General features: G+C 39.9%; 1 protein-coding gene across 1 annotated transcript in view; it reads left to right on the top strand.

Annotated features, from left to right (window-relative positions):
• The window catches only part of LOC121275888 (ATP-dependent translocase ABCB1-like), a 141166-nt gene that overhangs the window by 57405 nt on the left and 71128 nt on the right, over positions 1-12633 (top strand). The window contains exons 12-15 of the mRNA XM_041183682.1: positions 49-210; positions 2792-2947; positions 6202-6348; positions 11871-11975. Of these exons, the coding sequence (XP_041039616.1) occupies positions 49-210; positions 2792-2947; positions 6202-6348; positions 11871-11975 (570 nt within the window). The remainder of the gene's footprint in view (positions 1-48; positions 211-2791; positions 2948-6201; positions 6349-11870; positions 11976-12633) is intronic.

The raw sequence follows: 12633 nt of genomic DNA on the forward strand, positions 1-12633 counted from the left end.
TGTAAAGCTGGTAACTTGTTACCTGAGCTCCCTTTCTAATTTTCACAGGCACGTAAAGGGCGTACTACAATCTTGATTGCTCATCGCCTATCCACAATCAGGACTGCAGACATGATCGCAAGCTTTCAAGATGGTGTTTTAGTGGAACAAGGGACACACACAGAACTGATGCAGAAAAATGGAGTTTATCACTCACTTGTATTGGCACAGGTACCATTTTCTTTATTGGGAGATATCTCAAACTAAAGTACAATGACTGTAACTGGAAAACATTAATGTTTTACATCTTCATAATATAAGAAGAGTTTAAAGAACAACATTTTCCAAAACAGAGATGCATCGTTGGCAAATAGTGTGTAAGATGCCACCATTGACAGGAAGGGTGAAGATTTTGCCCATTCTCTTTCCCTGCAACATTATATAAAATTTAATCTAATTTTGGTATTAGGTTTGTGACCGTATAAATCGTGGTAAAATTTGCTACTGTATGAGTCAATTGGGACAATATCGGTAAAGTACCATATTGTTGCAGTATTAGCCATAAGATATATTAAAACTGCAGTGTAAGTTGCACGTACAATATATTTTGTTATGAGTTGTGTGTATAAGATTGCCATTGTCAGTCATATGCACAATATCATTTTATACAGTAATATTGTACACATGACTTCATCATAATTTCCTTGTTTTTTGTACTTTTATGATTCTAATTATAAAGCTCCGGATGCCATCTGCCTTTTTAACCATTTTCTCAACCTGTCCTGCCACCTTCAGCAATTTGTGTATATATGCCCTGAGATCGCTTGTGTTCTTGCCCCCCCCCCGTAGAATTGTACCCTTTTATTTTATATTGCCTCTCCTCATTCTTACTTACTTCACTCTCCTTTGCATCAAATTTCACCTGCCACGAGTCCACCATGTGTACAATATTACTGCAGTATGAGTGCATGTACAATATCAGTACATAAACTTTGCCAGCAAAGTTGAAGCCCATGAAATAAAGGGGGCAGCGGCAACATGGATATGAAGTTGGTTGAGTGACAGGAAACAAAGAATAGTGGTGAACCTATTTTTCCAGATTGGAAGAAGATACGGTGTAGGTTTCTCAGGGGTCAACACTAGGTCCACTGATTTTCTTGATATGTATTATGACATAGACAGGCCAGAATTTCAAAATTTACACATGACACAAAACTTGAGATTATTGTCAACCGTATGAAGGATAATTATAGACTTCAAGAGGACATAAGCAGGCTAGTGGATTAGGTGGACTCGTGGCAGGTGAAATTTGATGCAAAGGAGAGTGAAGCAAGTAAGAATGAGGAGAGGCAATATAAAATAAAAGGATACAATTCTAAATGGGTGCAGGAACACAAGAAATCTTGGGGCATATATACACAAATTGTTGAAGGTGGCAGGGCAGGTTGAGAAAATTGTTAAAAAGGCAGACGGCATATTGAGCTTTATAAATAGAATCATAAAAATACAAAAACAAGGAAATTATGATGAACCTTTATAAACCTCGACTGGAATATTAATATTAATATAATCTGGGCACCGCATTTCAGGGAGGAAGGGAAAGCTTTAGAGAGAGTGCAGAAATGGTTCAAGGGATGGGGGACTTCAATTATGTGGATAGAATGAAGAAGCCAGGGTTGCCCTTCTTAGAGAAAAGAAGTTTGGGAGAAGATTTGATAAAGATATTCAAAATCATAAGGAGTCTAGACAGAGCAGATACAGAGAAATTGTTCCCATTGGCAGAAGGATTGAGAACCAGAGGACATGAGGAAAAACCTTTTTACATAGCAAGTGGGTAGGATCTGAAATGCACTGCCTGAGTGTATGGTGGAGTCAGATTCAATCATGGCTTTCAAAAGGGAATTGAATAAGCACCTGAAGAGAGAAAATTTGCAGAGTTATGGATGAGGGGGTGGGGCAGGGGGTTGGGGGTGGTGGCAGAGAGGGACCTTCTGAGTTGCCCTTGTGGCCTCCTTCTGTGCTGTAACCATTCTTTGATGCAGTGAGTGCCTATACAATATCACTATAGTATGAGTGCCTACATTATATCATTGCAGCATAGCTTTGTGTACAATATTACTGCAGTTTGCATCATGTGTTGCTAAATGACTGTGGTCGCATAATAGATCAGGTTGGTGAGATTGGTAATGTATGCCATAAATCTTGCCATCTAGCATGCCACTCTCGCTACTTTGTTCCAAATTTTGCTGGTGATCTAATTAAAATACACTATAGTGAGCACCACAATGATTCAGACACTCACCGTTACAATTCATTTCAAACTTGTGTCAATTTGGTGGCCTCGTTCAGAAAGGTCTGAAGTATCAGGCTGTATTGTTAAGTGAGAATCAATGCTGATCAATTACTGTGCAAGCATTTGAAAGTTAAAGACTGACATTTATATAGCTGACTGGAAGGTTTTATGGAAACTATTACTGTTACAGTAAGTAAACATGTAGTGGAATTGAGAGCTAAGTATCCAGGGTGACTGACTGGCATGCTCTGGTTTTCAGTCATCCAGAAGTCAAAATCAATCTCACTTTATGCCCAAGTGTAAAGATGGTGTTAGCATTGCCAAACATTACAATATCAAAGGAGTCCTGTAAGTTGCAATGCTTCACAATTAAATTATTCTAATGTGGGAATGAAATTGTTCAAAAGTTACTATTTGAATGATTTCCATGCAGACAAAACATACATTTCACTCTGTCGGCTGGTAAATTTATGTTCCAATTAATTACCATAAATGATTTATTGTTTGATATATCTAAAGACATTTAAAAGTACAGAGGAAGAAGAAAAAAGAACAGAAAATGGAACAGAGCAGGATGGGCCTGAACATTTTCTCCACAAGCACACGTTATCCAACAAATCAAGTACTAGAAGCACTGCTCAGATTGAAAGCAAAGTGGAAGAAAATAAGGCAGAGGTAATGCAATCTTAATCTCAAATTTGCTCCCAGTTTTACAAGTAAAGCAACTGCAGTTATTTTTTTAAATCTGGCCTTGCTGATTACTATTCACCAACTAACTCTCCACTCCACAAGAGAGATTTTTTGATCAGCCAGGTGCCTCATATTTGCAGGAAATCTTCATGTTTAAGAGATTAAACTACTATAGGCTATTCCTACCACCCGAGTTCGGAGGTTTACTCTGGATATCAATGATACAAAACTCGAGACTTCGCCCAAAACAACTGCACTTTATTAACTGCTTTCTGTTACAGACAGTTCAATACGATTTATAACACTGACTAATCACCCCATGCTTTAGTTGCTTGGTTTTCCCAAGAAACAGACAGGATTGGGTGGTCAATCCATCCTTGTCCATTGTCTGTTCAAATAGCTAATCAGGCTATCCCTCTTTCTTGTCCAGCTGCAGCAATGGTCTCGAGCTTAATGAACACCGTGCTTAAATAGGCCTCTGCTTCCTGCCCTGCCATGTACACATTTTCTGATTGGCTCCTTTCTCTGATAGCGATGGTCCATGATTGGCTCCTTTCTCTGATAGCGATGGCCCATGATTGGCTCATTTTCATCTCCAGCAACCGTGCCTAGAGCAGGAATGTCAACAGCAAGTTTGGTCAATCTCTTCGTATATCTGCTTGCTTCAGCATCTCCCCCATCTGACACCGGTTCCACCAAGCAACCATTGTGTAAGGGTGATTACAAACTACCAGATTTCTATTTATTCAATGATATTCTAAACAAGCAGCAATCATCAGTTGCATTACATGAAGACATTACCTTTTGACCTTATTTTGAGTTTTAAGCAAACAACTTTACACCATATTTGTAATCAAAAAGGACACAAGCTGGGGAGTAAAAACAACTGTTGCCTGGCCTTTAACCTTTTGTTGCCTAGTATTTAGCAAGTTACCTTCCTAATATTAGCACGAAACTATGAACAAAGCATAAAGATTCTCTGTTAACTCATTTGCAGGAGTTAGCCCATGTTAGCCTTATAAATATGTTAAATAGTAATTGTAAGCTTAGCTTTTCCCTGTACCCATAAAAAGCTTCCACACCCTTTTATTATATTTGAAAAGCCGCAGATTCCCACATTACAGAGAAATCTTTACCCACCTGAAGGGTTTCTGTTTGCCCAATACGAAGTGTACACTCTGACTGCTGGTACAATAATCTGAGACTACAGAGCTCAGGTGCAGGTTGGCAGAGACCATGAAGTGTGCTCTGCTGAAGTTTAACAAGCAAACACCATGCAACTTACCAGAGTAGGGCATCCTATTGATTAGCCGACAGAGTTCTCTTGGGCCAGAGAATCCTGTGGCAGCATGCTCCATTGTCGGTTCCAGTCATGAGCCAACCTGGCTTATTGATAATGAACAGTTTCCTGAAGTAATGTGGGCCTATCTGGTTCAGGCATCACATTAGCAGATCTCCCAGGACCTTTTTTGACATTCAGAGGGCCCAACTTGAAACTGCCATGACACCACCTTGACTCCAAAATACCCCAACTAACTCTACCCCTTCTCCATCTCAAGGAAAATTGTCACTAATTGGTTCTGAAGTAAAAACAACATCTCTATTCAAACTATTAAAATCTATAAGGGCAGATATTTAAAAACATATAAGGCAGAATTTTCTTGTCGCCATGCAGGGGCGGGCCCGACACACGATGTGTAAAATGACACGTGATGACATCGGGCGAGCGCCCCGACATCATTGTGCAGTCCCGCGATATTTCATTCAGCATGCGCATGCCAGAGTCGGCTGTGCACCCGCCAATATGTAAACGGCCTATTACGGCCATTAAGAAAGTAATTGGAATAATTGTGTTCACTGCCTGTTCAACCTTACGGTCGGTGGGCAGGCGAAAAGGCCAAGTGGCCTTCGTGTTTTTTAGGGAACCTCATCCACGAACAGGATGAGGTTTCCTAAAGCTTTTATTAATTAAATAAATACATCTTCATAAATATAAAGACATGTCCCAACTCATGTGCCACGGTCACGTCAGGGGACATGTTTAAGTAAAACCTTTTATTTAATAATTTTAACATCAATTCAATCTCCCTGAGGCAGCTCTGTGCCTCAGGGAGATTGAAGCGCTGTTTCATGTGCATGCGAATGAAAGAGCGCTGGCCCCGACAATCCCTCCTCCCCCAGCCTGCATATGTAGCACTGAGCACTACCGGTCGCGTCTTACACTGGGCAGACCTTAATTGGCCTGCCTGCATAAGATGGCGGCACGGAGCCGATCGCGTGCAGCAATTGGCTCTGTGCCTGCTCCCGCTGAGCCCGCCCACCATATGAAAAATTCTGCCCGAATATAATTTCTAACAAGCTTAGTGGGTTGATTGGGTCCTCCACTGAACAGCAGCACACACACAGTAGTAAATATGAGGAGTTCATTGGATGTTTTGGCTTGAAGATTGAGGTCAGCTATTTAACTGCCTTTGTCGCTTCTCTCCTTTCCCTTAACCTTTTGGGACAAACTTCCCTAAATGCTCTCTGATGTGCTATCTCTGAGCTCGTACCTTTTTCTTGATTATATCCCATCACCTGCAGTGCTTGCCCTAGCCTCACCTTGTACATGAGACCCACCTTCGGTCCCTCAACCCAATGCAACCAAACTGCTAGCTATTCAGCTTTCCTTTTTGATCATCTCCACAGATACTGTTACTTTCCTGCCTTCCATCTTTAAACCAGCTGTCATTACCAAGCTACACAAAAAAAAATTCATGATAACTCTATCCAGAAAATTACCACCCATTTTCAATCTCCCTTTCCTTTCCAAAATCCTTAAATTTGTTTTCACTTCCTAAATCTGTACCCATCTTCTCCACAATTCCATGTTTGAGTCCATCAGGTTTATGGTCTGGCTACAGATATGAAGTGGTTCTTGAAATCCTTTGTGACTGTGACTATGATAAATGATCCCTTCCCCATCCTTCTCAGTCTACCTGCAGTCATTAATCTAGTTAAGCCCACTATTCTCCTCCAAAGCTGTTCTCCAGCTGGGCAGAACATCCCTGGACTGATTGAAAGGTTGACTTTCTGATGGTTGGAATTTTACATTACATCTTAAGTACAAAGCCATTTTTACTTTATACAATCTTGTTTTCACCAGAAAGCATGGTGGATTATGATCTGACTAAATATTCCATTGATTTGCATGTTCCAAAGAACTTGACTTTGTCTAATTATTGTCTTTTTCATAATAGGAAGAAAAACTCCGAAACATTTCATTTCTAAAACTTTTCAAGCTGAATAAGTCGGAATGGCCATACATTTCTTTGGGAATCTTAGGTGCGATTATCAATGGAGCAATTCACCCTACCTTTTGCATTATATTTGCAAAGATTATTAGTGTAAGTATGCAACACTTTTTAAGTATTTATTTTAGTTACTCATTGTGTGCAATAGCTTAATTTTGCTGCCTTTAATTTTGTGTTCATTTGTTTACAGTTTGGATTTAATTTATTTTTGATTGGCCTGACATTTCTTTGTCCTCCTTGAGTTGATCTGAAGCAGATGGTGTCAAGACATTGTTTGTAACCATGTTCAGCCATGTCCCTGCCACTTCTGGCATCTCCAGCTACCCAGGCTCAGCAGCAGACAATTAAGCCCCCAATATTGCCACACTGCCCACTCCTGCACCATGTTTATGGTTAAGTTAAAATCAGCTCTTTTATCTGTCTTTGTCTCTGCTCCATTTTTTTTCGCTTGCTGTCTATTGATGTTGCTAGTATTTAGATTCAAAATTGCTCCCTCTCCTTGCTCAGACTTTATGTGGGGAGGTTGAGATAGCCCTGTCCTCTACTAGAAAATATAACAGGGAGGCTGCAGCACAAAGGGAGTGAAATTGGTCAACGCTGACAGCGCCAAACAAGCTCATAGTGAATCACCAGCCAATTCTTCACTGCCCCGGTTTTTATTTTCCATTGATTTGGAAATATTGCCAAAGCTTTTAATTTCAAGCCAAATAAAAGTGACAGGAAAGAAAATAGGAAACATCTCCAGAAAATGACTGAGCTATCATTCTGTGAGCTTCAGTGGAAAAAAGATCAGGTTTGGTGAAAAATTGACTGCCCATTCGTTATAAGCTCATTCCCCACTGCTGGTATAGATCAAGTTCACCCCATTATCTCCCCATTGGTAACCAGGTGGTTGGTTATTTTACCTAGTGGAAGCTTCGGGTGTAGGTGATGTAGGGAAGATTAGGATATCAAGAAGGGGCAGTAACTTGGGGTGTAGGAATGTGAGCAATATGCACGGGAAAGGAAGGAGAGTAAGAGACAAATGAATGGAAATCAGACGGACAATGAAGGCATATAGGATGTTGTAGTCTGCCTCAACAAACCACCAAGAGACTCAGGTACAGGTTTCAATAATTTATTATTCAGGCACATTCAGGGAGAGACAGCATTGGGCAGTCCAAGATTGAACTCTAAAAGGTTATAAGTGTTCACTCCTTATATACACCTATGGTCAAGTACACATATTCTAACCTCCTCCAATCTCAGTTACTTGTTTCCCTTGTGTACATCAGGCATTGTTCTCATCCATGCAAGACCACCATATCTTGCTGAGTCTGTAGGAGCCTGAGCCTCCTTGATTTCAACACTCACTCCCTGGCCTTTGTTCTACTAGTTTGTTTTTCCCCTTCTTAATCCTGCCTAAAGCACATCTGTTACTATACAGTTCTGCTTTTCTGCTTATATTTTATTTTTACTAAAAGACACTTATAGCTAAAATTGTTTAACCCTTTCAGTCCCCCCTTTTGGCCTTTGTCCTAGCCCAAGGTAGCCAATTCAGTGGTATTGCCCACTGGAAATTGGGTTATACTATCTGTACAGGTTGGCCCTGCAATATGGGCACTTGCTTCTCTTGCTTAGCCCCTACATTCCTGAAATCCCATACTCTTTGCCATCTCGTGTGTGCCCTTCTGGACACACTCTAAGCATGTTAAGTATAGAACCAATACTAATTGGTTGATAACCAAAACATGGGAGATGATCCTAATCCTTGGGTATGCCTGAACATTCGCTCCCCAATTCCAAAGGTCCTCCCGCCAAGTGGGGTATCTATTTGTCCCACGTTGTCAGTGTTTTAACCCATTGTTGCAGTGTATAATATGTCCTCTGCACCCTCTGGGTCTCATCGTGGATATCTGTAAATTGTTCAGGTAACAGCGGGATTACATAGAAGAACTGACTCGAATACTCCGTCAGGCTTTCTTTTATGCTTTCCCCTGCCTGCACGTGAACTGTTCCCCTCTTGTAGATTTCCACCAGTTCTACCTTTCCCACCCTAGCCAGTACATATGGGTATAGACATATTGCATGGCTGATTATAGGACAGGATCGAGTGTTTCCATTTTGGTACACTTGTGACATGGTAATGCAATGTCTATCTTTACCCAAGTATTCAATGTGAGTTGGTTCCATCGTACCCCATATGGCTTCCATTGTACAACTGGCTGTTGCATTAAACCCTCACTTAATTTCTTCTGTTTCATATACACATTACTGAAGATGCCTCTACACTGCATCTCTCTAAAGTGGTGCTTACTATAGTACCCTTATCTCTACTGCATATGCTAGTATATTATGAAACCTTACATAATAATCCCTTCAAATTACCCCAATATTTTCTACTCTGTATAATGTCTATGTGGCTGTTGATTCTGGTATAACTGGGATTGCCAAAACAATGCTGATTAACATGTTAATATTCACAATACACTTAGCATCGGTTTTAAATACACATGTAAAACCCCTGAGCTGTGAACTGGTCAAGCCATGATTTATGTGTCATGACAGGTTAAACAAGTGCGCACTTGTTATCCACAGGGGCACCTCACCCTCATGAATTTGTCTCAAGTTTTCCTGTGTCTGCTTGAGCATCCGTGATCCATAGGTGCTCCAGACGTCATTCCTGACCGCATTATCTGAGAGGTTTCTCTCTACATTAATTTGTTAATGATCCAAGCACGGCTCTCTAGTATAGTAGCCAAGCTCTGAATTATCTGTGTCAAGTCTTGCTCCATACTGAGCTGCCTGTCCTGGACCCCTGTCACTTTTCCAGAATTTTCTTAAGCTGAGAGCTTAAGGTCCAGACCTGTTGGCCCACTGTTTCTAAATCAATCAAATTTACTACTGAGGTCCCTGTGTTAAATGCTGTGGTGACATCATTACCCAGACTATGTTTCAGTCGACCTCTTCCCTGGACCAGGTGCTCAGCCATGGGCCACCCTCCACCGTTAGGCCACGGCATCTGTGTTGTCACTTGTTTTACCAAAGCTGCACACAGTGCTCAGGTTTGACCCAAGCTCAGGCAAGCCAATATTGGAGATGTTTAGGACGACGGGTACCAGCTCATGGTGTACATTATCATATGGTTTTGCCCACTTTTATCAACATTAGTCCATTCTCTGGTCCAGGGCTCAATGCTGGACAAGGGGTATCAGTTAATTGCAGCCGTGGCGTTTTGCCTCCATTTGTTAAGTCAGTTAGTGCTAATGTTGTAGCATCATTCCTGCAGATTCATGTACAAGACCTCCTAGTCCACACTGGTTGGTCACGATTAGTTCTGTAAAATAAGATCAGTTAGTAACATGCTTCAATTGCAACCAGTGTTTCCAGCACCCTTTCCCTTTCATATCCACACAGGTACAAGTATCGCATCATTATTATCTTGTAAAGTCCTATCCATTTGGGTGCAAATCCTGGCGTCTCAGGCATTACCTTCATCATTACCTTATCCCTCATTTCTGGTATGTCCTGGGGGAACCGCTCCCCCTCACTTCTTTCCTGGTCCACTATCTCCTGCTGCTGTCTCACCTTGGATGGACTTCAATTCCTTAAGCTGTCTACCCAGCTCTACAATGTAGCTTCTTATCCTATCTTTCAATATCTTCACTTCCAGTGATGATTCTCTCTGGGATCTGCTTAACTCTGTCTGTCATCATAGTGTTAATTCTGTGGTCTTATTTTTTGTAGCTCACAGGCACATTAATATAGTCAGTAGTACATCTAATTAGCTTTTTTCCAGCTTTCCCTTTACCTGTATCCACCTTGTTAATTGTTATTGTTATGTATTATTTCTCCTTACCCTTCAGTTGCCTCAGCTGCAGATTCCTTATACTTTTACCTTTAAGTTTTTTTTTACTCCTTCTGACCATGATCATTCTAAGATTCTCTTGAGATCAGTTTCTTTACTGCCTTGATTGATTAAAATGTTTCCTTACTGTTTAGGCCATTTTAACCATTTCATGTCAACGGGGATCTCTGTCTCTAGATCTTTCCTTATCTCCCCCTCTGCGGCTCCAATGTCTCAGGTGATGGCCAGATTGTCAAATTCAGTTTTCTTAAAACAGTTTGTATGTGTCCTCTTTCCCTAACTCTATATCCTACGCTTAATCATTTCCTTATACCACTTTACACATTCAATAGTTACCATCTTATTTTGTTCAGGTTATCTGGAGAGACTTTACAGTCCAATAAGCTATTCTCATAACATTTTTAACACAGAAATTAAACATTTCTATTTGATTCTAGGCATTAACATGTTTTGCTTCCTTATCTTATCCTCCTCAAACAACATTTTATCTACTCAAAAGTGACCCATTAGTTTGTGTCTGACCTTTTTTTCATTTCAAAATTATCCCAGATTCAATAACTGCCAAAAATTGGATTTCAGCCAAACTGTCTCAAGGTCTTGAGCTTAACTTTTTATTTTGGGAACAAACTTGCAAATACAAAAAGCTTGCAGCATTTGCATTAGTGTCAATTGTTGTTAATTAAAAATTCCCTTTTGAGAATTTCATCAGGAACTAAACCTTAATCTTTTTAAATTTGTAAGAACTGTCATTTATGCTATTAAAATTAAAACTACATCTTTTTCATGTGTATAAATTTGTATCCAGATTAAAAGTCCCACATGTTTATCAGCAAATATTCTTTATCTCGGATGGCATCCTAGTTATTCAGAAGCAACCTGCTAAATTATGCCACTTTTCACAACTCAAGGTTGTCCCAAATTCAAATAACAGTGCTGTTGGGCTGCAGATTTCCTTTCATGTTTAATTTATCTCTTCTTCAAAAGAAACCCCCTTTTATCCATAGAAACCACCTAGGCTGTGTGTTTATGTCTTTTGGTTTTCCTAGGCCTGAATTTTCAGCTCGGTGGGTGGGCACGATCAGCGGGCCCGGGAACAGTCTGGAAACAGACCACTGACCACGATCGGCCCCCAACCACTGTTCACTCCTTATATACACCTTTTGTTACACACACATATTCAAATCTCCTCCAGTCTCAGTTACTTGATTCCCTTGTGTACATACATCAAGCATTGTTCTCATCCGTGCAAGACCACCATATCTTGCTGATTGTGCAGGAGTCTGAGCCTCCTTGATTTCAACACTCACTTCCTGGCCTTGTCCTTTGTTCTACTGGCTTGTTTGTCTCATTCCTTATCCTGTCTGAAGCACATCTGCTACTCTCCAAATCTGCTTTTCTGCTTATATTTTAGTTTTACTAAAAGACACTTCTAACTAAGATTGTTTAACTCTTTCATAGGAATCAAAATCTTGCTATAAGATATTAGAAATAAACATGTTATTAAATTTTTATGGAATTGCTTTGTCTAAATGAGGAATTGCATTTCTATAGAGCAATTGGCATAACATGTTCATAATTAAGATTGCACAGCAAGACTTCATTCCCATTAAGATGAAAACAATGCGTGGCAGATAAATTGCAATGCAGGAATGATATTTATCTTTCAGGTCACAGCCTCAGTCAAGATTTTTCCTCGTGGTGTTATTTATCTCTTATTGAAAATACAATGTAATCTTTCAAAGTTAATTGATTTTGTTTCTTCCTCCAGATCTTCACTGAAACCAATACAGAAGTGATCAGGCAACAAGCAAATCTTTATTCCATCTTGTTCTTTGCTATGGGTGTAATTTCCTTTGTTACATATTTCTTACAAGTAAGTATCTTACACCACAAGTAATATATTTAATAAGGCTCTTAGGGAAGTAACATTGTATTTCTCAAAGTGCCTGCAGCAAATGCAAAAATAATGCCATATATAGTTGGCAACTACCAATGATGGATAACACCACACAAGATATTGGAAAACATTTATCAAATGCAATTTTCCATTTATTATATTGAACAAATTGCAACACTTAGGATTAAAGTAATCAAGTGAAAAAGAGGAGAAACGAAATTAAAAATTAAAACAAAAAAGCACAATCAATATAGACAGACAGAAATGCTCTGTGGATTTCAAACATTTAGGATGTTAAAAGAGTGTGAAAGGGTGAAATAATACATTCATTCAAAGTTTAGAAGAGTTTGACATATGAATGATGTACTGGATGTAATGACACAGCCATATACATCCTAGCTACCTGTGAAAAGATTTAAAAGTTTCTGCACTTATGTTCTTTAAGTCAGTTGTGCTTCGTTTATGCTACATATACCCTACAGTGCTTTTGGAGGGGCAACTGCCAACTGCTGCATTCAGAGTATTTGAGGATCAGGATCTCAAACCTAAGACTAAGGTCATGGTTTACTGGGCAGTAGCGATCCCCACGCTTCTATATGCTTCTGAGACTGGACAACCTACAGCAGGCACTCAA

Source organism: Carcharodon carcharias, chromosome 3 (assembly GCF_017639515.1).
Source record: "Carcharodon carcharias isolate sCarCar2 chromosome 3, sCarCar2.pri, whole genome shotgun sequence".
Classification (NCBI taxonomy): Eukaryota; Metazoa; Chordata; class Chondrichthyes; order Lamniformes; family Lamnidae; genus Carcharodon; species Carcharodon carcharias.